At 42.6% G+C, this 27631-nt stretch overlaps 2 protein-coding genes across 3 annotated transcripts in view; one reads left to right on the top strand and one right to left on the bottom strand.

Annotated features, from left to right (window-relative positions):
* Positions 1–6196: 6196 nt before the first annotated feature.
* Positions 6197–27631, bottom strand: part of LOC124299665 (uncharacterized) — a 40575-nt gene continuing 19140 nt past the window's right edge. The window contains exon 3 of the mRNA XM_046752935.1: positions 6197–6366. Coding sequence (XP_046608891.1) covers positions 6197–6366 — 170 coding nt within the window. The remainder of the gene's footprint in view (positions 6367–27631) is intronic.
* On the top strand, positions 15816–19808 carry LOC124299702 (cell wall protein DAN4-like). 2 transcript variants are annotated; one of them, XM_046752996.1, is made up of 5 exons: positions 15816–16511; positions 16943–17103; positions 18248–18646; positions 18846–18983; positions 19318–19808. In XM_046752996.1, exons 2-5 carry the CDS (start codon positions 17040–17042, stop codon positions 19518–19520), a joined length of 804 nt encoding a protein of 267 aa, XP_046608952.1. In that variant the 5' UTR covers positions 15816–16511; positions 16943–17039; the 3' UTR covers positions 19521–19808. The 2 variants fall into 2 exon arrangements, with proteins under 2 accessions (XP_046608952.1, XP_046608954.1); XM_046752998.1 differs by lacking the exon at positions 15816–16511 and adding an exon at positions 16551–16757.

Below are 27631 nucleotides of genomic sequence, written 5' to 3'. Positions count from 1 at the left end.
TTTGAAGGTTCCTTGTTCTGAAATATCTTTCCGCCAGAGTTCACATGTTTGACGATGCTCACTGGAATTCCTTATCCTCAGACCATAGTCTGCGCGATCCATCCAGCTGATCCATCATCCTCTTCCATGTGGTATCGGCAAGATTTCGCGAGGAACGTTTCGATCGAGCAAAAAAATTAAACACGTCTCTTGGAGCCTTGAATGTTCCTCTGCAGATTCGACCGCCCGTTGATGTAATTCCGAGCCGTACGAGCTGGTCGATTAATACCTGCTAATTATTTTCTTATTGTTATTCCGCCTCCCTGTAATAAACGAGGTCATTAAAATTCCAGTCCACGAAAAGGGGTCAGGAGCCTTAGCGAAGGTGGAGAACCGCTTGCAGCACTTGTCGGAGGTTCGAAGCTCCCGCTACCAGATCGTGCAAAGAAGTGACAGCGGGTAGGGAGCAACGCCCGATCCTTCTTCTGGAGGTCTGGGTCACTTTTACTCACTGGCCATAGGAGCTGGTTTGCTCGCGCGTACAACAACGCCGTTCACCAACCTTTATTTCGTACTCGTGAGCTCGGCGTTGCCTACACGTGACTTCTCTCGCGACACGTGCATGCCGATGAATAAAGAAATCTCAAAACTCGTTCCTCGCTCCGACGAACACGCGCAATTTTTAATACCGCCCGGGCCACCGGGGAAATTTGCATGTCTCCGCGATCCTCTACACACCTCTTGTTTGTAAACCTAATTGTTACTTTCTACGGGATTGGGCAAGGTGCTTCGGACGAAACTCCGTCCCCATTATTCTCGGGTCAAGCCCGTAGAATTTGGTGTCGTGAAAGTCTTACGTCAACGAACGATGAGACGAGCATCTTGAGGATGAGACCGTACATCCTGGGTCGGAAGCCCCGTGACCCTTGATAATTGAGGCTGAGATAAACGCGGGACGTTCGTCATATTTTGAATCAGTTTGACGATCGAAAGGATCGATTCCTTTTTCAGAAGGTCCCTCGAGTCAGGATTAACGTGGCGTGACGAGACTTTTCACATTCACTTTCATCATTTTATTCGAATCTCGTAAATTCACGTTTAAAAAGTAAGAGGGTGAAAAATTGAGTAACATCTGAACAATACTCTTTATACTTTGCAAATGGCAAGCCTATGGTTGGCTGAGGGCACTGAGTATGACAGGCGTGGGAGTGAAGAGGCAAGGGAAATAAGTATTTATACGCGGGGCCCTTACAGCCGTTAGGTAGACGTCTTGGCAACGAGTTCCAGTGTTTCCTCGAAGGGGGGGAGATTCTCAAAGACCTGGAGCAGCCTCGTGGAAGTGGTCTTACGGCCTGCCGCGGTACGTTCATGTATCAGGTCTTGGAGTCTCTTTGTCATTTGATGAACAAACCTGTGCGTTGAACCAGGCTTATTTTCTCAATGATCAAGAATCGAACACGTCATTTGACGATGTGGCTTCTACAAAACGCCATAAAACAGCATGAAAGCTTTTTGTGTCAACTGAAAATTAGTCTTGCTTTTGTCAACACGACATTAGTAAATATGATATCATAGAATGAGAAAAATTTATTCCACCAGTTTTGAAGGATTATTATATAAGAATAATTATCTACGTAAGATTGGACACGGGGCAAGTGTGATTTCGTTGACACCTTCAACTTTGATTTCTATAGTGAATTATCGATAGTGATTAATTACCGACAGTGACAACATTAGCCGTAAAATTTACATTTTCATTAGTGATCGAGGAACGGCGTCAAAACCGAATCGCTATCAGAATTGACCCAGGCTCGTGTGTCATCAATGCAAATGCCTCGGGGTTTATTCACGGATGATGGATGTGGTCGGAATGCAGTGAATTATAGGAGAGAATAGTGCAATGACAATCCCCGTGTCCAGCTGTCGAATATAATAAGCCCGTCTGCAATTAATATTATATGCAATATTTAACATGTAATCAGAATCTTTCCCACGCTTGAGTCGATAGATTTTATGCCGTAAAATCCATTCAGGAAGTGATTGAGAAACGAAGGTAAAGGTAGCGATCGGTCATTTCTTCATCTGTTAATGATCCACGAATAGTTTTTTTTATATCCTGTATATATTATTAGACAGTTTTCACGCATGTTCGCGTACGATTTTGAATCGTCAATAATGTTAGCGCCTAACGAATTAATGTACAAGGAAAATAAAGCTGTGATAGCTATTATGCCCAACTATAAACACGGGTAAAACTGTCGTCTAACTATAAGCGATCAATAATAAATGATCCAACGATAACAGCGATCAACTCTTACCTGTTCGCCGAAGATCTGTAAAGCGTTGTAGAACAACTTTCGATTTTTATTCACGCTTCTTCGCTGGTTCAAGATATTTTAAGATCAGTTACAAGGTGTCAGCTCTTCAACGTCCATATACGTTACAAAACACTTGACCAGTAGAAGAAAGAAGGAAAAAGAAAAAAAGAAAGACTCCACCAACTTTTGCTTTCACATAAATTTTATCCGCGTTCAGAGATCGTGGAATCATAAATATTGTCTTGATTTCATTGGTGTACGAAAATTTCTTTGACGAGATTTTACTCCGAACGTTATTTCGCTTCGATTTAATCACCGTTTTTCAGTCCGAAGTTAAGACAACGCGTAACGCGTCGAAACCAGATCGTATAAAGTATGATCATCCCTAATTGTAAATCTTGTTCCGTCAAAATCGGCCAGTCATTATCAGCTAATGGGTTTCCGGCGTCAACTGAGGCTTGACGAAGGGACGGAAGAGGTCCCAATTGGCAGCGACAGTCGACGCGTCGTTAAGTCCTTGGAGTAACAGGACGCCGTTGAGCATCCAGCCGGAAGTCGAGCATGGAAGCATGGAAAATACAGAATATATCATCGGTAATTGGTGTTAGACGATGCCGCGACGTTATTCCTTCCTCCCCGGCTTAAATCGCTCCTTCTTCCTCAATCACCGTTTCAACTCGGTCGTTCGTTGCGTAAAAAGTGCCGCGGTCGATCCTCCAGGATCAACTTTTACGCATCGGTGAAGTTGAGCATCGAAAATACCCTGAATACACAATTTTTTATACTCAAATACAGAGCAATTTTGTTTTAATTCCTGATCAAAGTCAGCAGTGTTGATAATTACAAATGAAAATCAAGATCCGCTCTTTTTACAGCCAATAATTATGCATGCAAAGGACTTTGAGTGACATGATTCATACACCGCGTTTATGTACCAACTGTAATATTTGTTATATTGAAACAACTGTAAGCCCGGGGGAACATTGTTTGTTTAAATAAACCCCCCTTAATTTGTTATATTGAAACTCGTTCTGTTTGCGCAGGCATATAATATAATAACCGTGCATTCGTGATTGGTAACAGACAATCTCTACAAGGTACTACAGAGTTTCCGGTACCATTAACCAATTCTGTTTCATTGAAATCGATCAGTTTGAAGAGGCGTGTTTCCACTTTTTGACCCTCGCTCGCTTTCCACTTCCTCAATTAATTACAGTGGATTCCCAGAGAATTAATTGATTGGATTGAATAAAACCTTCTCCCAATTGCATTGCAAAGTTTTCTTACCGACGAGAAAGTTTTCTCTTTTATTCAGCCCTCCCCTGCACTGGAAAAGAAAACAAACGTGATTTACGATGAAATGTAATGAACATTTGACGCTGCGCACAAGTTAAACGAGCCGCGGAGTAGCGGAGAAAATCTTGAGCTTTAATTTATGGTTCATTTACTGTCTAATATAGTGTTTATAAACGTGTACTTCTACCTGCTTTCTGCAGACTTCTTCGGTATTTCGGTTTCCACCCGAGGTAAACGTGATTCACTCTTTCGACTATGTACGGCTTGGATAAATTACCCCCAAACTATTCCACCGAAGCTTACGCCTCGAGAGACGAAAGCGCAATCTTGCTACAGATGCAGTGCGTTGTCGGAGATAATTAGACGTGCAGGAAGCTGCGGAGGAGAAGCTACAAAGGTTGTTAATAAGAGTTAACGAATGAGCCTGGCTCCAACGGCTGACTGATAATAACAGCCATTAAATTGTCCCGCAAATAACGAACAGCTTCTGAGATCTTTCGATCCTAGGCGTTTATTTTCACGCAGCAGGTGGTATATAAAGAGTTTGAACGGGGCTTGAGAAGAACAAAATTGTCGTTTCAACGATTACGCGTCTGTTTCTCTGTTCGTGCTTTCCCAATCCCGTCATCTTTACAGTCTCTCTTAAACTCGCCGACTACGTAAAATTCCCCTTTTGTTTCCCTGGAACGATTACAAACGCCTCATGCCGCTGGTCTCCGGCACTTTACACTCGTGCGTGAGTCTGAAACGACGCAGGATGGTCGTTTATTCCCAGGAGAAAAATTTCAAAGGTCTTGGTACCAGGCTCGTAAAATCGCGAGCATCCCTCCGTGCCTCGAATCTCTTCTCTTCGTTCCTCTCTTCGATGCCTTATGCTCCTGCTGTCGCCTGAAAGATGACGACGAAAAGCGCCCGGCTTAGAACCGGCACGAATTCGCGAACCCGTCATGCAAATTTTACGTCTTATCCAGACTTCGCCGCGCGGTTATCGCGCAGCCTCCCAAACGAACGTATAAAGTATTTTATACCGACGCGACGTGTGAATTTTCAAGGCAAGTCCTGAATTTCAGGCGTGGATTTTCAATCCTCGCTTCAAAACAGGATTATGTCCCATGCGATCCATTTTTATTCTGATCTTTTCACGCATATCGTCAATTTTGCATCGAATGAAGAATATTCTGGTCCTCGAATGAGTTTTTTCCGTTAAAAATATTACAGTCATCAAGAAAAGCAAACAAATACTGCGAATGAAATTTATCTACACGTTAAAAAAATGCTTTATATTCCTCTTTCGAGTGATCCAATTTCCCACATACCTTGTACAGGTCAGAAAAATGAGACATAGTTACGAAGTCATGGCTGCTGCAATTTTTTTTCTTCAAATTTAATAACCTGCGCGAGATAATGGAGAGACTGAGAAGCTGGCGCTCGACACAATAATGAGAAATTGAAAGTCAAAGTGAGAAGCAATAAAGAAAAAGGGGAAAGGCGTAACTGTTAATACATTTCCGGCTGCCTTCACTTGCGGTATGGAATACTCGTTAATTGACTTGCAGGTTATTCCAGTAGATCTTCTTGCTCACAGAAGCCTTGAGAAACCTTACGTAAATTGCTTCATTATCGGTTGGAAGAAACAGACGGAAAAGATGCTGTACTTACTGAAATAACAGAGTTTTTTCGAGTAAGTCACATCGACTGAATCTCAGTCTGTTTTCCCCATTTCTCTGAAAAAGCAACCCATGCCGTCGATCCTCGGGGTTACGTTTTCTCCATTTCACGTCAGGAAACAGAAATTGACAGGCCGGTCGTTAGAGAGCGATTTCATTGAAGACTCCGGCACTTGAAGCGACAGGCGAATCACGCCGAAGGCAATTTTGCATTCGACATTTCGGCCCGAAGTATTCGGAGTCTTTGAACTCGCGTGTCTCATTAATTATTCTCATCAACCTCCGCGAAAGTCGATGCCAGGCATCCAACGACTTGTAGGCAGTCGTCGCTCATTGTCAGCATTCGTTAGACGAGGTCGACGAGAAAGCAGAAGAACAAGGAGCCTCTACGGTGTTAGAAATTACTGGTTTCAATTTCAGAAATTTTTCCATTACTCTCGCAGTATCATATTTACGTGAAAAATTGTGGATTATCAGAATTTACCGTATTGCGGGATGAATCCATTTCCACACAGCGATTACGAACTTTGCGCATTAATCTTGAGCCCATATTTCGCCTTACACATATCTCACTCCCAAACTCCAATAACAATTCCAAGCCTGTTTTACCGCCAGTTTTGGAGATATTTCGGGTTAAGTGCCGAGAATTTTGTGGACACGGGATTCTGGCACATTCTTCCTCGTTGGCCGGTTAATTTTGCCTCAATTTCAGCCTGACGTTTACCCTCGAGCCTCGAGCATCCAGAAAACTGTTTCACCCCGGTAAATCCGTTCCGCATTATTTACCAGCGAAACGATGAGTTCGTCAGGATTTTCAAAGACCAGCGTTATTTCGCCAGGAAAAAAGTCTCTCACTCACATTGTGCTCAGAATATTTTATCGAGACTACGCAGAGATGTTTGAAATTTCGTTCTTGGGTGACTGGATGAGTTACAATTACAAAGAGAATAAAACTTTTATTTTTAGTTCCAAGGCTTCGGTACAGCTAGTCAAAGATTGTTGATGACACTTACGAGTATTCAAAACCTTTGGGTTTGAGCAGTTCTTCCAGATGAATTTTCCGCTTTCCATTTCCTTGCTTTCCTTTACAGCCGAGCCTTGAATCCCTGTTTTTACATAAAAATTAGATCAAATTACTCGGTGAAATGAATCTGACGTCAAAGTTGTACCGACGGTAACTGGGTAGTCCGAAGAAAAGAATATAAATGTAGGCAGAACGAGAAGCTTTTCACCGTGTCGTGGAAACTGGGTCTCGTAGTTTCCCGCAGTCTAAATTATTACGATCCACACAACGGTCGGGTTCACGAGAATTCCCCCGGCCATTTCGGTCCGGAATTAGAGAACGAATTGTTCAATTTCAGCTGCAAAAGTTACTGAAATTAACGGCAATCTTACGGTGTTTGAAAAATTCATCTGTTCCAAGGATTCTTATTTTCACTTTTTTACTAACGCGGATCTGAATCATTCGAGAGAATGGATTGATGATATGATTGAAGAGAGTAAAGTGTATAAAAAAAGCCGAAACGTTACCATTGGAAGCAGTACGAGTAAAAAAACTAACAAAGACGGGATGAACGGACTTTTTTTCATCCTTTTTCACTCACAATCAGTCCAGATTGCGACGAGTTCGGATGTGTGTGAAATTATTGTGGCTTGCCGACCGGGACCGGGTTTGACAAAAGCGCGACGGAGAACACGTACTCAGTGATCTGCGGGAGTGTAGTTTGTAATTAAACACCATGACGTGAGGGAGATAGTATCGGGACGGGGCTTTGCGTTCTTGTTAACCTTCCAGATCTAGATTTAGTGATCCAGGTTGCGTGGTTCTCAAAGGAAAGAAACGCGAGATTCTTGTTACGCAAGACCGCCCTTCAACCTTCACCTTAAATCGTAACGGAATTAACGAAATAAATTTAGTCGTAAAAGTCTAAGCTGCAAAATACAAGTCAGAGATACTTGTAACGAATGTCTAACTATCTTTTCGATGAAACGAACAGGCCTTGATGTTCTGACGAATTTATCGGCCGTTTTTTTTCCATATTTATCACCTACACGTATTCAGTGTCCAAATTAAACATAATCGTTGCCTGATTCGGGCAGCTTGAAGGCAAAAATAAATTCCATTCAATAATCAAGGAAGGCACGGTTTCTTAAATGAATTTTTGTAAATAAGCAAATAAGTTGGTCACTTTTTAAATTCAGATACCTAATTCCGTTTAACATTTTTTAATTAGAATAAAACTTCTCGACGCCTTAATTATTCTTGTTCATTTTCTGACGAAAATAAACTTTTCAACAAACGTGATTGTCGTTTGAAATATTTATCCTCCTGTATGAAAATTCACCGGAACAGGCAGTCGTGATAAAATATGAGAAATGAAAATCTCTGATTTCTCTGATATAATCAATCATCTGCGAGTTATTTTATACGATGACTCGAGTCTCCGAGCAGCTAGAAATTTTTCTAAAACTCTTATTCAGCTGCAGCCATGCAGCTGGAAAAAAGGGGAGGTCGAAACACACGCTGGCAGGAATTGGGCATACGAATGCACCTATGCATAGTAATGCGTTCGGGACCAAGGGGTAATATCCGTTTACAAATTCTATCCATTGTCCCCCCTGAAATTCTTGACAGTGAAAGAATCCTAGAATATTTCACGCCCGGTGTAACACATCGGAGATAAATAAACACAAACGAGCAACGGCCTTCACAGCACCGTGGATAACCTCGATAAATGAGATTCCGTACCGTCGGATTACACGTCGTCTTGAAACTACATAGGAGCCGCTGATAAACCTGAAGTGATAATTTATCAGGACCATTGCAATATTCTATGTGGGTCGTCAGGTCCGCCAGAGAGAAGTGTCATCGCGTCTAAGTAAATTGTCGATAGGTAAGTACGAAGGGAAAAATTCCACTCCACAGTCGCCTCAGAGGCCATAGACCATGGATGGCGTCCATCGAATAATGGAAGCTGGATTCTTGCGCGTGAATTCTCAGCAGAATCGAGGAATGTTGAAACGGTAAATGCTCCTACTACACGTAGTCAGATCCTGTAAGCCCAACTTACCGCATCATCTGTCACAAGAGTTCCTTTTCCATGGTCTAACGCGGCTCTGTCTTCGCCGAGAAAAGTCAAAGGAACGACGTCTCGTCATCCGGACGGCTGCTCGTTACCTGATCCAGCTTGGAATTCGAGCGATCAAAGCCCAGAACGACTTCTTTCATCGCGAAATGGAGTCTGATGCGGAGGATTTCTCAAGGAGTTCAGCAAGACGAGGATAATCGACATTTCGCACATCATTATCAGACCGTCGCGAGACGCCAAAGCGTCTTGAAGATTGTCTCCAAGAGCACGAGGAAGTCGAATCGTGATTCCACCTGGCGGGAGGGAATCGGCGAGATCTAGAACACCGATAAGTGTTCAATAGACGATTGTTTCGAAGCCGATCCACAGTCCGTTCCTAGGTCGTCATTTTGGCGTGGATCAAGTCGATGGAATTGGCTATTACAGTCCTGGCAAGCAGCTACCAAGCCACGTTACAGTCGCTGCGTATTAGCCGCTAAAGGCGCACGACAGGTATCAGAGAGATACGGAAGGCGGAGATGAACTGATTCGGCTAACGGGCGAACCGGAGCTAAGACATCGCGGCAGGTGGGTACGCAGATCTCAGATAAGAAAAATCTATGTCAAAGTCACGCTGTTGCCGTACAGTCCATTATTTATTCGCTAAATACGACGCGGTCCACGCGTCCATGTGGATTGAAAATTACCACTTCAGAAACACCTGGATGTGATTAGATTTTTCTCACGGTCTTGTAAGACCATCTCTCACTCTAGCCTCACTTAATTAGACAAGCTAAGTCTGCGGTTTTGAATACGTTATTTACACACCCTGCAGTAGCGCTCAGGTACTTTTCAGTTAATTACGAGCTTGACCTGACACCAAACTCCTTATCCAAACTCATCTCCATTCGCATTTGTATAATTTGCATTCATCAGCCGTGTGATATTGGGATAAAATTACTCCATTTGTATTTACACTAGCCAATCACACCATTCGATGCTGTCTCTTATGGTGGTCGGATCCATCAACTGACACCAGAAGCTGTCAATTGCGCCACTGGACCATGGTGTTCGGTAAAAAATCAGTAACAAATTCGAGGATATTTCCAGGACAATTTCCAGGACTTTTGAAGGACAAGCAAAATTAACGGACATTTCCGGGATCACTGGACACCATGTGGACTGGATTGTTTACCGTAACAGAATCGTAGTTGAGTCAAAGACAAGCGCCAAATTTTTCACGTTACGGATATTTTCAAATGCTGGAAATTACGGCGGAGAAGAAGCCAGCCATTAAATTGCCCGGAAAGGATATTCAGAACCATTCCGAACTGTTTCCTGGCTTATTACGAGCTCGTGCAGCCGTGAATTCTCGTTCCTTTGCATTCCCATGCTCCCGGTGCAACGTCGTCACTCTATTTATATATGTGAGGTAGATGTACTCGAGGCTTTCCACCCGCGTCCGCATCCATGTAGATACCTACACACCTGCTGAATAAATATACCTATGCGCAGTCTGCTGGTGCGATACGAACACTTGCGACTAGAATTTACGCTTATTATACTACCTTGCTATATACTTTTCATACATCGCGCTTCTCGAAACTGCAGAAATCCTGAACGTTAATGGTGGCCCGATAATATCTGCTACGTAATTACGACGTTGCAGGCTTGCGCTAATGTAACCTGATCTTCTTTCTAATATGCGGCTAACGAGCCGTGGGCATAATGATCATTAGACGTTGCAACTGTCTTCAAAGTTGCGTCAATTCGTGTAGAGTCCGACCGTTTTGGGAATGCGATATTTTCTTAAGAGTTGGACGTTATTTACAAACTTATAGCAGCGACTCATTTTCAGTGATCATCATTGAGTTTTCAATCTTTGCTAATGATTAACAATCTATCATGGAGCAGGGTCGGTCAGTTAAAATGATCAAATGTTAATTCAAGATATTTCTATCGTGGCAATGACTATTTTGATGGTATAAGTGATGTATCAAGTCCAAGATCACATTCTTCTGGGAATCAACCTTACCACATAGGATACAATGACTTTTGATAATCGTCATGAATGAAAGTGAGTTTAGTACGTACAGCTAACGAAATGGTTTTACGAATATTCTGTATCTTACTTCGTGACAAGTGGAAAGTGCTCCCTTGTTTTCACGAAAATGATGAAATCTTGACAATGTTTCCAAAAACCAATCCAGCAATGCTGAAAACGATTGATGTGTAAGTTTCGTGGAATCTATTACACAGCAGTGATGTACATAAATGACCTTGGAAATGAAATGTTGGAGTCTACGACTACCGAACATAAACCATTTCCAAAAATAGTTTCGAGCTTCGTCTACATGAGTATTGAAAAATTTTCACCAAATTTTAAGAACTCCTATCTGTATAGAATTGTAAGCTAATCCTGAAAAAGGACGTATACGATTCCATGCGAATCGTTGGGGGTTTCGAGAGGCGGACGTATCAGGGCGTAGAAGCAACAGCGTTCGTTCAGAATACCTGAACCCAGGATACATATTCAATTACGGTTTGCTCCCGAGAAAGACGAAACGTTTTCCTCAGGGTAAGCACCGGAGCTCATCTATACTCCCGACATGGAAGAGCTCATCGGAATAACAATGAATCGAACGACCTCCTCAAACCGCCATCTAAACCTACCGGGATGCGGGAAGATGTCAACGACTTTATACGCCCACGATGGCATTCTGTCCCGTGGTCAAACCTCGCCTGGACTCGACGGACGCTGCTATCCATTCTGGATAACAGTCGATAGTTCCATATCAAGCTGCTTCCACGGTCTAAAGCCTTCTAGCGATCGAGGAGCCCAAGGTGTGTAAGGTTATAATATTAGGGTGACGATATCAAAGTCTGTTCTCGGAAGATTGTCGTTTAAATGAGTCAAGTCTATTTTTGTCTCCCCTCGTGCATAACGTCGTGTGTATACAGAGTACTTTTATCTGTTCTGGGTGAACCGAAGATACCTTTATTTGAAGGGGAAAAAAAGAACAATGAACCGTCGCTGTGACTGGAAGGGCTTAGAGATTACAGGCGCTCGGTGCTATTTTTTGCTGAGTCGATATAACTGATAATTTTCAAGTTTGCGAACAACTGTTTACATACTTACATATTTTCAACTCTAAATAAAAAATAGTAGTAATCTTGATCAAATTCTGAGCATGAATTTATCGTTACGTAAATCGAACGCTATTGAAAGTGAAAGGAAGTCAAGTTTATAAATAATTCTCTCTCTCTCGACGAAATGTATTTTATTGAGTATCGCATCGTAGGTAAAGGCCGAAAACTTGGAACGACAAACAACCACTCGTGTCAGACGATAATGTCCTGCTCTTGCGACGATTTATCAATTTTTATGTAAACGGAATATGAGTAACGCGGTCGATGAAATTATCAGTTTCTTGTAAGATTACGAGAATAAGTTGCCTCGACGAGTCGCAACTCAACTCTAATATATTCCAACTCGTTTAATGTTGGTTCATTATCGGAAGCACAAAATTTTTTGAAACCCAATTTTACCTCGATTGCATTACTCCAGGTTCAGCTGGCTTCTAAAAAATCTTTCAGTGAGTTACCTGCGCTAATCGATACGGAAAACAGGTGAGAACGAATAATTTTTCAGCCCTCTGGGCGGAGAAATGGAGACGCGTAGCCAAAGGCACTGAATCAAATGAATGGAAAACCAGTATCAACACAAAATGAGCACAGCCGAGATGAATAAAAATTGGCTCACTTTCGCCACGTGTTTGGCATTTCGGATACTTGATTCCGCGTCGCCCGGCAAGACTCGTTGTTGGATGATCGCCGACGGCGTTCCGTCAATAAACATTCAGTTCAAGATATCGTCATTTCCACCTGCCTGTACCGCAACTCGCGGCATTGAAAATTGACCGGGAAGCGAGAGGAAGCAAAAAGCCGAATACACCGCGTTCCCTCGGGAAATGACGACGCGGTGTTTTGGATGAAGTCTCAGGATCGGTTAATATCGTTTAGATAAACCCCGCTAAAAGCCGTCTCTCTCACCTCGTGAAACCGTAACATCTACAATATCGCGTCTCTGGAGACGAGCCCCTCGTGTTCGCAAATATTTGTCGGATTCCGGTTCCGAGACGCTCTTCTTGATCCCAAAAATTGACAGATGGTCGAAAGGAAGCATCCAGACCCCGTAACACCGAGGATCTGGAATTTGGAATTTCAAACGGTCAGGATCCAGACTGACCATCGTATCTCGAATGATCGCATCCGCGGTCCCGAGGGTCGAAATTCCGACTGTACAATCGATATTCAGGGCATTTCGACCCTGGCCGAAATTTGCCAACTTCGAAATCAGCTCACGTGCTCATTACCCGAATTACACTCGTTTCATTTATGTCGGGTAAAATCATTACGCACCCGGACTAAGAGCCATCCCTTAGACTGAGAGAAATTTTTGTTCCGGTTACCGCTCAGTCCTCAACTATTTTCGTTTTTTACCACAACCGAAAAATGTAGTTCTAGGAACAAAATGAAGATTGGTTTTGCAGCTGTTACCGGAAAGTCTAGTATCCGTTACTATTCTTTCTTGTTACGATCAGTGTTGCTATATTTTCTTGCAACCGTTGCGAAAATTTAATGCTTGTGCAACAATAAATTGACGTTAAGACTTTTTTAACTAAAAAAGTACAGTAAACCGAACAAACTGATTTTGCGTAGCAATTACCGAAAAAAGATCGACAATAGCGAAAAATGGTTAGGCGTACCTCGTGTTTCGTAATTCCAACAATATTCAAATAGTTTTTTCAACGACATCTGTTTTACTGAATTTTTCTAGTTACCGTAACAAATGAAATGTTTATCAGCGATAGACCGCAGCATCCCTCGCAGATGTTAGGGGCCGGAACCGACCGTCGTCAGACCAATTGAAGCGGCCGTTTCTGCGGGGAGGAGGGTTGAATTACGCTCCGAAAAAGTATACAAGATTATATTCGACGGTGAGATGCGAGGAGCGAAGGTATTCCGGACGTCTGTGCGGGTATCGGCCGAGGGGTGAAATCCTTGGGGATGAAAGTGTGGAAGGCTGCAAGGAGTCGGAGACGCTGCCACGCGGCGCGGAGAAATTGTCTCCGGAAAGTCGAGCGGAAGCGGCGGGCGAATTTGCATTTGTAAGAGAAGCCGCGTCGGACAAACCGAGGAGTAATTGAAACGATGTCGACGGGCTGAAACTGAGACGAATGAATAAGGAAAACCTGCGGGTCCTGCGCTCTGAGGAATGGCGGAATCCTCGCAGGTAGGAATGCAAAGCTTCCTCCTTTGTATGCATTGCATTTTTCTAATAAAACACATCGGACGTTGCGGAGCAGTAGGTAGGTGGGTACAGCTTTTTTACTCTTCGAGGATTTTACCCCGCCTGGAAGACAAGTTGTGGGAAAGTTTTAATTCAGTCTCGCATAACGTCGGGACGACTGAATTTTACCAACAAATATCATCGTTATAGTAAATCCGTATTTCAATATTCGAGCACGTGTTTTATCCGATGTATCAATCCATGAAGAATGTTAGTACACGAATAGTGGAAAATATTGCTGCCCAGAGTGATGAGTGGTTTTTTCAAACTTACAAATACTTTAATTTGAACTACCACGAGCCGTCGGATTCAAGATAGTGTCGAAAACTTGTGGTAACCTTCCGGCTCGAAGTGAGTTACGAACTTGAAAATTGTTTAAGATTGTCGGAAGAAACCATCAGCAGGAAGGACACGCTGGATACTTCGGAGATGTTGTATGCGTTGATTAATCGTGGGACTAGATGCACAATAATACCTCAATGGGAACTTAGAAGGTTCTTGCACCAATGTCATAATCCTCATGAATTAGTCCAACGCGATGTGTCGCTGATAACTCAGTTCAATTCGCTCGGAGAGGAATTTACTTCACGGCTCATAAATTCGTGACGAAACGGAAGTCTCGCGTGAGTATTTTCAAGTCAGATCGAGGCAAGATGATATCCAAAACCGCGGACACCTCACCACCGTTCTCGTATAACACGTTCGAGGCAAGTCGCTGATCGTTACAACAGTGTAGAAACTAGGAAGGATCGAATGATCACGTATGGGTGTAATGATGCCCCCGCTCATTTCCGCGGCTTCCTGTGACTTGATTGAGCAGCAGGCGGTGAGCTGAGGTCGGAAAATTGCGAAATTACAAAATTGGCGTCGGCATTGTTGGCAGGCACAGGACAATTAAGCCGGGAAGGCCGCAGAGCGTGATAACTCGACTATGGAAGAGGCGTTCCTGGAGACGGAGGGACAGGACAGGTGAACAATGCCTACCTTCTTTTCGAATGGTAGAATCGTGAGGTCTTGAAGTGACACTCTCTAAGCTTGAATCAGTCCAAATTCACTAATTCCCACTAATAATCGGGGAACCGCTGGAAAAAATTGGTGCACATACAGTAGAATGGTCCAAAACAATCGACTATTTGTTTTTTTTCAAAGACACACGTTTCATAGTTGTAAGAAGAGGAGATAAGACGCCTGTTATAATTTGAGCCCTTAAAGTCAAGATTTAGTGGTCCCTGAACGCCATTTTCCATTTTCCATTTAATTAAGACGCGAAAATAATTTTAGTTATTTCCGAATGTACATCATGTATATAAATGTCCGATACATATTTGTAAAGTTATACAAAAAAGGTCTCGTAACTTGTTAGTAACTCAACTCTGTCAAAAGTTATTCAAGGTTAAAGTTGAAATTATATGAGAATATACTTTTTTCGAGATTAACATTAAAATACTAGACTTATCCCAAAATATTGTGGTTTTGTTTTTTCGTGAAGCATTTCAGCTGCTATAAAATCATGTCATTCAATTAATCTTCAATTGAAGCAAACTTATTTTGTAATTATTACAAGTGATAATATCTGATATATGTCATTGCACCTCAGGAGCACCTTTTTTTGTTGCAAAAAAATAAATTTTTCTTTAGTAGATTTTCACTTTTTCCTCCTCGTCAATTTCGATGTCCTTGAGTCTGCATTTCGCATTCCGATAAGCGAGATGATCGGAACTAATCCCGAAACGATCGAGCATCGTGTTTTCTAGGTATTTTTGAGAACAGGCTGTAATTGAAATATGAAGAAATAGTTAGCCTAAGATTAGAGGCTAGAAATGGATGTGAACGATTATTTTCAAGGATCCTTTATTCGAAAACACGGTTTCAATTGTCTCTGCAATAAATTTCAGAGCGGTCTATTCTGCACAACCGCAATCTTCGTAAACAACATGAATCCGACAAGTGAGTCATAAACTCCTATAAAGTATCCGTGTAAATTCTCGAATGGAGGCGTACATGGAAAAAGTAGGCAAGTCGTAATTTAAATAGTTACGCGGTTCAAGCACGTTCTGAACTTGACCTCATCGCAAATTGCCGGTATATTATACGGCTAGCCAGGACGACTTTTCAATGTCGAAACGCGCCTCGAGCTAGTCAAGATTTCAGCAGCGACGAGATTCGAACGTGGAGTTGCATTTATGCTGTGCGAATATTGAGGAAGAAGGAATCGGCGATCACTCCGCGCAATTTTCGCCGTTTCTCTTGCGATGACTTTTCAAATCGTTACATAATTTTGTCTGATCGTGGTTTCGTTATGGTGTTTATGAACGCGTGATTCAACGTTCGCAACCATTCCGACGATCCTGAAGAAATTTCCGCGAGCATAGTCATGCTAATTCAGTTCAGTTTCTTCTGAAATACGACGCGGCGTGAATACCGCACGAAACGTGACTCCGGTGGTCAGAAATCTGCGTAATTCCGTATTTCGCTGTTGGGTAACTTTCACCGTCATCCATCACGCGGGATGTTTCGGAGAAGAAGTACATTTCACATCTGTAATTTGTTCATCCTTAGGTCGAATTGTCAGACCCGACAAATCAGCGGTTAGATCACTCGACGTGTTGCTGATTCGAGTCGAGAAAGTTATCGCGAACGGCGATCGGCGAGTCGGTATTATGATATTATCACGATTTTTCGGTTCGTATCCGGCATGTGGCGGTTCTGGAATTAAATAACTGCAGGTGTCTGAGCGGCAAAAGTCATTGCGCAAAGATCGTGCTGCAAGGAACGAATAAGAGACACGAACATCTCAAGGGTAAACAGGCGTGGGAGTTCATATGTCAAGGCAAGTAACGCTCATTTTTGCCATCCGAGATCCCGGAGTCGTTTACGTGCGAACTGCCTCGCAGTTTCAATGAGCCAGAGGTTGCGGAGTCGAATGTATACGCGGAATAAATTTTTGCTAAGGCGTAATTAATCGCAATACGCGAATTGGCGACAAATTTAGGGAACATCGACGATCGTCGCGTCTAAAAATACCGCAAGGAACTCATTGTTCGATCATTTGCGATTTTTGCGACCTAGCGAAACGGTGAGTGCGATTTTCACGTCGACCTTGATGAAAATATCAACGTAGTTTCGAACATCGTCATTATTGCCGTATCTGGCGAGCTGGACAAACAAGGGTGCAATACTCAATTTCTTGTTTAGCCGTTAATCGTGTTTCACCTAGGCAATGGTATTGATCGAAAACTGATATCGCTATATCGTCCGAAGGTTATCTCTGGGTGTTTGACGATCCGCGATAAGTTTCGTTGCCCTCACTCTCCGAAATGCAGATATTCCATAGACGGGTTTCCAGCCGCACGTGAAAATGTTCGGGAACGGAATCACTCGCTCGTTGTTTGTAATTATCGTCGTTTCCATCTTAGACAATGGTGAGTAAATTATAGGTGAAATTGTATAGACCGTGGTAAAAATCGTTCGAAACGTTTGTTTATATTTCGTGATTTTTGGAGCGACTCTCTCCTCGTTTAAGAATTTAGAGGCATCTCGTACTTGAAATGAAACATTCTCTGTTCTATCCTTTGTTGTTATTAAGAAGTTTTAAAACGAGTTTGAACAACTCAGAAGCGGTAAGCGGATATCATTTATGAAAACGGATTTCGAACGGAGTCTTCTGTTTCGTTTAATGATTGTGAAATAAATATCGAGAGCGGCGAAAGAGGTTTATTTCAAGGTATTAGTCAACGTCGACAAAGGTCTGGAAAAATACATGTTCGGAAACATTGCGTAATCATATTATAAAAGAAAGTAGTCAATTAACTACCAGATTAACGAGAAAAAAAAAGTAGTAATACGAGTAACCGTCTTTTGCAATTTATTTTAGTCAAGTCGTTATCGGTGATTGGCGATTTTCATACAGGCTCAAAATTAACAATTAATTATTTCTTAGCATTACGACTCATCGTTAGTAACGCTTCAATTTGATTGTCGAGCCAATTTCAATTTTTCATGCGAAAGGCTAATGGTGTACATAAACATATTGTAGATAACTATTTTTTAAACAGAGTCATTTTGACGAATAAGCTGTTGTTTTTTTTTCAACAATTTTAACATTGTCCCAAACTGGTAATTTGTTCATTTACAAATAAGGACATCAACAATACTCGGTAGACAATAAATTGACATGGGTTTAGTGAATCTTGAAACTTCATTAATATGTCTCAAACTCTCTCTTCGATATTTTCTGAAATTAATATATCTTGCAATCTGCAGTGCTTCCCCAATTTTTCAAAGAGTGAATCTCGAGTCACGATCGATTTTCATTACGATTACAAAAAGGCTGATTACACGAGGCGTATCCACGCCTATATCAGTGAGAGAAGCGTTAGTTTTGATAATCGCGAAAAATTTAGCACACCTTTCACGTAAAGATAAGCTGAACGATAAGGGCGTAATCATTTCGCGCATCGGGGGAAAAAAAATAAAACTCAATAACACACTCGTACCGGAAATGCCACGTTAATAGCCTCTTAGTCATTTTTCGCTCATCGCAATAAGACGGAAACATTTCTCCAGGAGCTTCGCTGGAATGTTACGTCTGCACGTCCCTCGATAACTCGGCCTGCACTTCGTCCTTATCCGGCCTAACACCGACTACCTGTTCCTCATCGGAGGTTTCCGATTCGACCACGACCACCGTCGCCGAATACTCGAGCACGACCTCCATTACCGCCGAAACAATGACCGCCGAGGATACCGAGACCACCGAGACCACAGTGACGACGGATGCCACTTCCGATTCATCGACGGAATCTACATTGTCAAATTCGACGTCGAAATCGACGACGCTGGTTACGGAAACGGAGAATCCGATATCGACGATTTCGGTGACAACTCTCTCCTCTACCTCGACAACCGTTTCCGAATCTTCGGAGACAAACACAACCGAAACATCAACGTCAAGAGCAGCTGACGGTAGGGTGAAAACACAGCTGAATCAATCGCTTGCTTATTTTGCAGAGCGATGCGTACGAGTCAGGACTTGCGATCACTTCCAAAAACGGCTTGTACGATTGCAAATTTCAATTTATACGGAGAAAAACATGCGGTCAATTGTCTTGAAATTGACGTTGAAAACTTTCATCGCTCAGTATTCTCTTGCAATATTTTTCAGAGGGCACTTTAACGACGACGTTATTGACAGTGGAAGGGAATGCCAGTCGATTACTGGCGTCGGGAAACACCGAGCAAGTTGTACGAGTGATCAGAGACACTGCGGAAAGTTTTGCCTGCTACACGCTAACTGTGGTCGGTAAGTTGACTGATTTCAGGGTCAATTAATGGAACGGTCCGACGGAACGTCGACTGTGAAAGAGACTCGTCGAGAGCTCTTCGATATTTTACTTCCGAGGATCGCGGGCTGTAAAATGGTTGCATCGCGTTAATAATTTCCTCGAGCTTTCTCCCCGAAAGTGTTTTTTCAACACTGCTCGTAATCCGTAATCCTTGTTTCCATATCCCACGGTCTTTGCATCACCCTGCCAACTTTACATTTTCGGCGTGCGAATAGTCGAAGGTGTGCCCGTGGCTTTCGGAATTTTCCACAAATCTGGATTTCATTCGACTCGTTTTATCTTCCTTTACAGTAAACGAGACAGAAGTGACAGAGCGAGGCTGCGTAACGATGGATTCGACGGCCTGCGACAGCTTGCAAGAGGCTAATTATCCCAGCCTAAATTTGTCAACCTGCGAAACTTGCACAGAAGACGGTTGCAATTCGTCCGGAAATAACTTGTCCGGAATTTCATCAGCGTTTGTATTGTTAACCATGTTAGTTTTGACGAGATAACCTGCTCGTTATCTTACAGAGTATTTCAATAACTATCAGCTGAATCTGTTCTGACCAGATTTTGGGAATAGGTTTCTCAATTCAAAATTACTTTTAGAGGAGCACAAATTATCACGTAATATCGTTAGTATAATTAAGTATTCCTAACTCATTTCAGCTTACCACAAATACAAAATATGCTGCTCTGTTCAACATCGGTAGTCGTAAATATTTGTAGGTATATGATCGAGGATCATTTTTATGTGTAAAAAAGATTGACTATTCTGTGAAATAAAATTTTACCAACCAAAGTCCCTGGTCTCACGCTCTCTAAACCACCAGTACGATGACCGATGTTTAGAGCGGTGTAGGAAAAAATCGTCTGGAATTTGAGATGGGACGGAGAAAGAGCGAAGAGCGTAACCGATCCATAAATTCGAGTAATATAATATTTGTTCGGTAATAATAATCCCAGCAGGAAAGAGGTAATCCAAGTAAAACCACGACTCAATCGAATAACGCGTTCATTTTCATGCAAGGTATATTTTTTGAACATGTTTACCTTCTCAGATCCATCGTTTGGATAAATATTAAAGTGCCTATCGGAGGTTAAGTTAAGGCATAAGCACACCGTATCGCGTCACAACGCGATGAGCAATCTCCCTGATGGAACAACGATATATGTAGTGTGTCTAGATGCTTATACATCACGCCCATTACGATATTACCTCTTGTGTAACGGACCGATGCGCCTTACATCCACCTCCATAATGTGTGTACTCTAGCTAGACGTAGTCGCCGGTAACGACACGCCATTAAAAGAAGTAGCCATAGCGATGATTGAATATCCCATAAATTTTACAGCCGCATGATCTCCGCGAGAGGGTCAATCACTGGATATCTTATTTCACTCTCGCAATCAGTAGTTGACGATGCAATCATTCCGTAGTTGACATTCGGGCTTGTCGGAGAAACAACGCATGGAAAACTCTCATCGAGCCAATGAATTCAGCATAGCTCAGCTACTAAAGACAATGGCATCGAAACTTGGTGAAGTTTTCACAACAGTCCTTCTTTATCGCCTCGTTTCAGCTCAATTTCAACGAGTACAACAGAGATGTTGACAGACTGAAGCGATTACCCGATGCAATATCGGACACTGGCCATTCGGTGTTTGATTCTGCACGTGGGTGCGATATTTTTCCTCGAGCAAACGGCCCGTTTTGGTATTTGTCTTTGGTCACGTCCGATACGGCCGCAGTGCCACGTGTACGAACGAGCGTATGGGAGCTCAACGAGAGGCACGAGACGCACCGCGGTTTCGATTCGCGATTCCAGTTTTGTCACGGCGTCGCGAAATTGGCCCAGATTCTCAAACGCCGCGAAGGATAACGCGCCGGGAGGCCAATCCGGAACCCGGCAACCATTCAAATAAGTTCCCCTCAGTGAAACGCTAGTGTCCCGCATTGCAGATTGATTGCGCCTCGTGGCTAACCACCTTCACACTAAGGACCCAGCGGGCCTCGTCCAACTTGGTCACTGGTTCGGAACTCCCAAGGCGTCGCACTGTTTTACGCACAGGAATGAACGACGGGTCCGCTTTTCCTGGCAGGCGATTCGTTACCATCTAGTTTTTCGGAGCTCTTACCTTCTCCTTGGTATCCATACCGATTAGGTCACCAGACATTTCATTTCCGAACTGTTGTTGATGGCCAGTCCAGCCCCCCATATCAATATCAGGTAAAAAATTTTCCCATCTTCGGTAATGTTGAAGATTTGATCAGTTTTCATCTTGCGAATGAATGCTCGGACGACTTTGTTGTATTCGTGACTTTGGAGAGAGAAGATGAGCGGATTTTCATCGAGTAGATTCCACTGCAGGAAAGAAAGAGCATTGAGTACTGGAACAAGAGTACGCTGTAAAATGTGGCTCGAGCATTCCATTTCTATTGGTTATAACGGCGTCCGAGATCTCAACCAAAACCGAATTCAGACAACAGACCGCGACAGTGTTCATCTTGGTGAACATTTATTTCCTCACTTTGTACGGACTGCGAACTCTTGATGCTTTGACTAAACGTGGTCCGTTTCAGGATGACGTGCACAAGCTCCGACGGTAGTTTCTTCGCAGAGACGGTCGTTGCACCTTGGAGTGGTAAATACGCGGAGGTTAACTCATCCGCATTGCCATCCGAGGCGAGAATCGAAACCGCAGAAGAGTTGTGGCTCTGTTTAAATCGTATGTAAAAAGATCTAAAAAAGGCTAATATTATGGAAAATACGTTGTTCCCATGGCGCAGCGCGCCCGTTATAAGTGTAACGGTATGCGAGGCAACGTGATTTTTGTCGGTTCCCATGTACTTCGTCCAACACGTTCGTTACAGACTGCTGCTTATCATACTTTCGGGCCCAATTTTTCGGCTCGACCATCTTCAACCACCAGTCGCGTGTTGCATATGCAAAATCTTTGATGATATTTCCACTCGTCTGAAAACGAGGGACGTGAACGTAGTTTTGCATGAGAACGGCCAAACGGCAACCCCGAATAAGGAAAGCACGTCAGAATGAAATCAAACCGGACTTGCATACATATACCCAAGAACCTTTTCCGCAACGAGTATTCATGTATAATGCATTGTTGTTTCCTTGTGAAACACACACATCGCTTCAGCCACCGGACACATAGCAGCGAGTAACTGTATCCTTCCGAGGAGGCAGATTCCCTTGGTTACTCTACCGTGAACAGCAGCACCACCCTGTGACCAGCCAGTCTGGCGTGACTCGTAGAATTTGGATACGAGTGCAGGATGCTGCTTGGAAAACGATGGAACGTGAAGAGGTTGTAACACTTGCAGTGCGGCGGCTCTTAAATGCTTTTATTGCGACGCGTCGGTTCGGTTTACGTTAGAAGGAAGTAGGAACACCGACGATTTCTTCTCATGCATGTGCTTCATCGCCGAGAAAAGCTCTCGCTGCACCTTTTGCGATGATTTGAAGCGTCTTGACTGTAGATAAATGCCTATTTTGTAAGAACTTGCGTATGGAATTACGTCTTTATTCACTCACGTAAGTCCTTGATTTTTCTTTGAGATTCAACAAGATCTTTGCGAATCGGGAAAACTTTACTTCACTCCAAGTCAGGTTTTCATTTGGGAATCCTTGATATCACGTGACAACCAGTGAAATGTCGGAAGATGAAAGTCCGGTGCATAAAACCGTGGACAAGCGGCTTCTTCCGTGTGAAATGTGGGTTACATGTGACTTCGATATGAAAAGCATCATCTTTGCACAAGCCACGCGATCTGTATAACAAACGGAATATATCTTTAGGCAGATAAAATCACCCGTACTACGCCATTGAGTATGACAATGAGAAGCCATGCGCAACAATTTGTATGCTTTTAGCAAGAAAAAAAGGAAAAAAAAAAGAAAAACTAGTGTTAGACCCTGAATAAATGTTACCAAACAGATGATATATTCCCGTTTTAGAACAGTTCCTGATATAGTTGAGTGTTCGGTAATTAATACGTCGATTTCAAATTGTTTTCTAATCTTTATAATTACAGTAATTTGAGAGTAATTCACACGATTTGTCGTAATTGACCCTTAACCAATGAAAGTGAGAATATTTTTCGTCTGGATGCTAATCAGGGCTGTACGATTGATCGATTAATACATGATCATTGAATGAAAATTTTTCAGTCAAGTTACAATCTCGACAAAATGATAGATCTAGTATGCAAGCTCTTGTCATCGCATAAAGTCGAATATCACATGTGTGTCAGGTTCGTTAAATTGCCTGTACTTGGTGAATTTACATGATTGAGCGAAGAAAAAGAAGAAACGATTCCGAACATCCAATCGTTCTATAAACTGTTTCGCAAAAACTTGTCTAACGACGTATATTACGTAGTCAAAAAATCAGTGAACCAAAAAATGGTGGATAATTCTTATCAGTTAAACAGTTGAAACTCATTACAGTGATAGCGATGATAATTATCAGTCATCGGTGCTTTGCCAGTCTCTGAGATTATCTTGGAATTAGCACCATCTCAAACGGATAGAATGCAACGCGGAATGAATTTCTCGCGAGATTATTACACAGTCACGTGTGTGTGTGTGTGTGTGTAGAGAGAGAGATGGATTCTACAGGGCGGGTATAGAATCGTCTTTGTGCTTGTTTACTGCTAATTTATTCAGTCTCTGTACATAATTGCAGTGAACGAAAAGCAGCGAGCTCTGTTTGGTCACCGACACAGATTAGGTACGAGGGTTCTGGTGTATTTGCACCTTGTGGGTGTAGGTATTAATGCAAGGAGCTGCGGCGGCGCCGATAATCGCAAAACCTAGAATCGTATCATTTTCCAATCTGATAATCGATAGCTGTTCCCGATTCACAAGGCCTGGATTAATCCGGTGTGTTCCTGTTTCGTAGTAAGAAATGGGGCTACCAATTCAAAGGGAAAATGTGACATCGTTATGTTAATAATGCGGTTTGCATCTTGAGGTGAGAAATTGTTTTCGTAATTTCATAGCGTTAGTCGCACTACCTACTTTGCAAATTAGATTAACCACACGTTCCCGCATTCGGAGCATAATAACGGAGCATCTTTCGAGCCTCAATTATACATGTGCATATAGCTCGTAACGCGACGGAGAATTAAGACTTTTAGAAAAAAAAAAATAAACGAATACTCGTAATTGGCAATTATCTCACGCGCAGAGATGCGCGGACGAGTTTGTAACATCCAAGGTAAAAGATGATCTTGGAATTAGAGAAATTTTGTAACAAACCAACCGGCGATAGTGCGTCAAGTGAAATGGGCGGGATCGTATAGATATACATACGTGCCTACAGTAATTTGCGCGCTGTCTTGAATTCCTAATTACCAAAACGTGTGAGTGATTAAAAAGCTGCAGACTTCATTGCACATTCGTTAAAAGGATTAATTGAATTCTACGGGAAGCAATTATTCCGCGTGTGTATAAATTCAATTATTACCGTACCTTCATTTACGAACTCGACTGTGTGTCTATCTGTACATGCATACACAAGAATCTTCGCGTGATTTACGAGATTCGCAGCCAGAACTGAAAAGCGACGTCCGTTGTGACGTTTCGCCGATCGAGCAATCACTTTCGGTTATTAATCTCGTCTTCGGCAATCATCGCGGCCACCTTTTTAACCGAAGAAATACTGCACGCATATTGTATCCGGACATTTGATGCATGAACCATCACTGCGGATTAACCGCCTCTGTCCACCTCGTCAGAATTATTATTTCAATTTGTTTTCCTCTTTTTTTTTTTGTCATGATTACTCATCGTATCAACGAACAATCACTGACTGTCTAACGGTCGCCACATTCGACTCTTCAATCGGGATTTAATGAGTTCCGAATCGGTCCGTGATGAATGCCCCCCCCCCCCCCCTTCCCTCCGTAATCATCAACTCGTAAAGAGAAAGCGCAATGAATAGGTAAAAAAATGAACGAATGAGGGAGTTTTTAAGAACGGGAAATTTATTCGTATCAGATTCACTCGCAGCTCGAAATGAATTTCGTATACTTGTTGGCAGGAAATAAAAAATAAAAAATATAGTGAGGAAAATTTAAGGAAAGAAATTCCTCAAAAATTCGAATCCAGATGCCGGTATGAAAGCTCTGACTGAACCCCATCAGGAGACTAGAAATACGATTACAGAAATGTCGTAAAATTTCAATATTACGGACGAGTGATTTTTGCGGGGCTCAACTCGCGTCTAGGCTGCATCAGGTTTCTCGTTTCCACATTTTATTCGTATTTGTACGAGAATCCTCCGCGATTTTGGTCTAGATTTAAGTAAGGGCGAAGGTGAATCGGTATTAACCCGTGAAAAAAAGGGTTTGTTTTTTATCTGCTCGACGTAAAAGTTCCGAGACGTCATGTCGAGGTCTCGACCCTTTCGAAATGAAATTAGCTAAGCCCAGGCGAACTGCTGGATAAACTTGAAAAGCTCTCCGCGTCTCCGAAAAAGCTTCCACGATGCTAATGCCTGTGAGAAACAAACCACGCCGTTAACAGGACCCGAAAAAGTGTCCAAGGACGAGCTGAAATGAGATTTTAAAATAATCTCGCACACGGTTAAGCGAGAGGAAAAATTTTCCTCCATACGCGGATTCCTCGAAAGTCTTAACCCGACCGCTGAAAATGTTTTGCGGTGAGGATTTTCTACCGCAAACTGCGACGCAGGAGCGAGAAATACGCGGTATAAATAGACGCGGAAACAAAAAAACGCGCCTGATGAGCGAGAAACGTGCTGTTTAACATTACGCCAGGTGTAAACAAACGCAGCACCGGGACGACGATGATCCGCTGCAGACGTCTTCGTTGTGCCGAAAATTATCCACGCGTTTTACGCAATTATAATCTCCGCTCGCAGGAGACGAGGGTGCAAAAAAGGGTGATCCCCGTCACACGCGTTCATTATTCAAACCGGTTAAGCTCTTCTCCAAGGGCTTAATGCTTCGGCGTCGCTCCGGCGCCCAGAAATCACCTACGTTTGGTTCCATCAATTGCAGCAGACGTTTTACCCAGTGCCGAGTCATCCTCGTGCCTTCAACAAAGGCAATAATCTCAATTGAAAATGACTGGCTGTACGATGTCCGATGTCTTTCTGTCTCCACGCGCAAACTCGGTGCGATGGGGTAAAAAGGAGAATGTAGACAGCCTTTTTAATTACGAATCGTTTGCTTCGGTAGGTTGTCTTGAAATATTGGGTCGATTTTTTAATTTCAACATTTTTGTATGTTTCAAAAAGTCGACTACCTTCCATGTTTCTGCATCCGAGAAATTAAACGTTTTTTCAACTTCTTTGCGACCTGTTTTGGACTCGTGATGTGCGATTGGAAGGCTGAAGTAATTTATCGTAAAGTCACTAAGGATCGGGAAAAATTGGAAAATAGGTTTTATCCGATTCACACGTTTCATCGTCACCGTGAATATTCGATTATACTTGCATGCGTGAGAATATTTTGCTGAAACTGTAAACTGTAGGAAAACCTATAACCGTGCATTTTATTGGAGACAGAGGTGAAAAAGAGAAATGATAAATCATCGAAATAATGACTGTGGTGAAACGCTTCAGTCAACACGTGGGTCGGTGGAATTATAGGCTCATAATCCAGGCCAAGCCGCGATCGGAAGACACATGCGTGTCTGTGGTGGTGGTCAGTCGTGACTTTGTCAGCTCACGAGTCAGCAGATTTAAACACTTCGCATTGTCGTTTTCTTCGTTATTTTCTCCTCCCGTCTTCACGCAACCAAGTGTTAAATTATAAAGGTCGTTACCTAATTGCTTCAACGACGCGATTAAAATTATTACCGGATAATTTTATATTATCAATCATTTGTAGTAAAGAAGTCGTAGCACGATGATCCAGGTTTACGGACGAGAATTAAGTGTGAGGTAGATGCCATGAAGTATTTCTTAGTATTCGTGAAAGTAGTAATTTCATTTTTTTTCCATACGACTTGGAGGATGATGAAACTCACGATGTTTTTCCCATTATAATTTCAAAATGAACTTCCGCAAATTTGAGTACCGAGATACCGATAGTGAGGAAAAAAAATATGCTTTCGATACACGGATAGAATAAAATAACAGATTTTTACCAAAACTACAGGGAAAAAGGGACGCATTAAGATTTTTGACAAATAATGCTAACGTCGACTGTAATTTCTACTGTTACTGTAGTAGATTTTAGTCTGCACAGATTAATTTTCACTATTTTTATGGTAAAATCCGCACTTTGGAAAGTATATTTAACCAAAAAACCTGATGTGTCCCTTTTTTCCTGCAGTCTTGAGTAAAATCTGTACTTTTATTCTCTCCGTGTATCTGTAATAATGAATCGAGTTTCCCTGGTTCGTTTTATTTTCTCTCCGTCGACGCGACGATCCCGCATAATCGTTGATTATTCAACGCGCAATTATCAGCCGTAAAACGCGTCTAAGCACAGCGACCTGCAGGAGGGCTAGAAGGCTGGCCTAATTCGAACGAATTCACCGAGCGCACTGAGCCGAGTTTAATTAACAAAGCAGCTCACCGAGCTGCCCACACTCTCAAAACCGCCTACATACCTTCGGGTAAC

This window comes from Neodiprion virginianus, chromosome 3 (assembly GCF_021901495.1).
Source record: "Neodiprion virginianus isolate iyNeoVirg1 chromosome 3, iyNeoVirg1.1, whole genome shotgun sequence".
Taxonomy (NCBI): Eukaryota; Metazoa; Arthropoda; class Insecta; order Hymenoptera; family Diprionidae; genus Neodiprion; species Neodiprion virginianus.
Note: the sequence above shows the minus strand (reverse complement) of the source record. Positions and strands in the feature narration are given on the sequence as shown.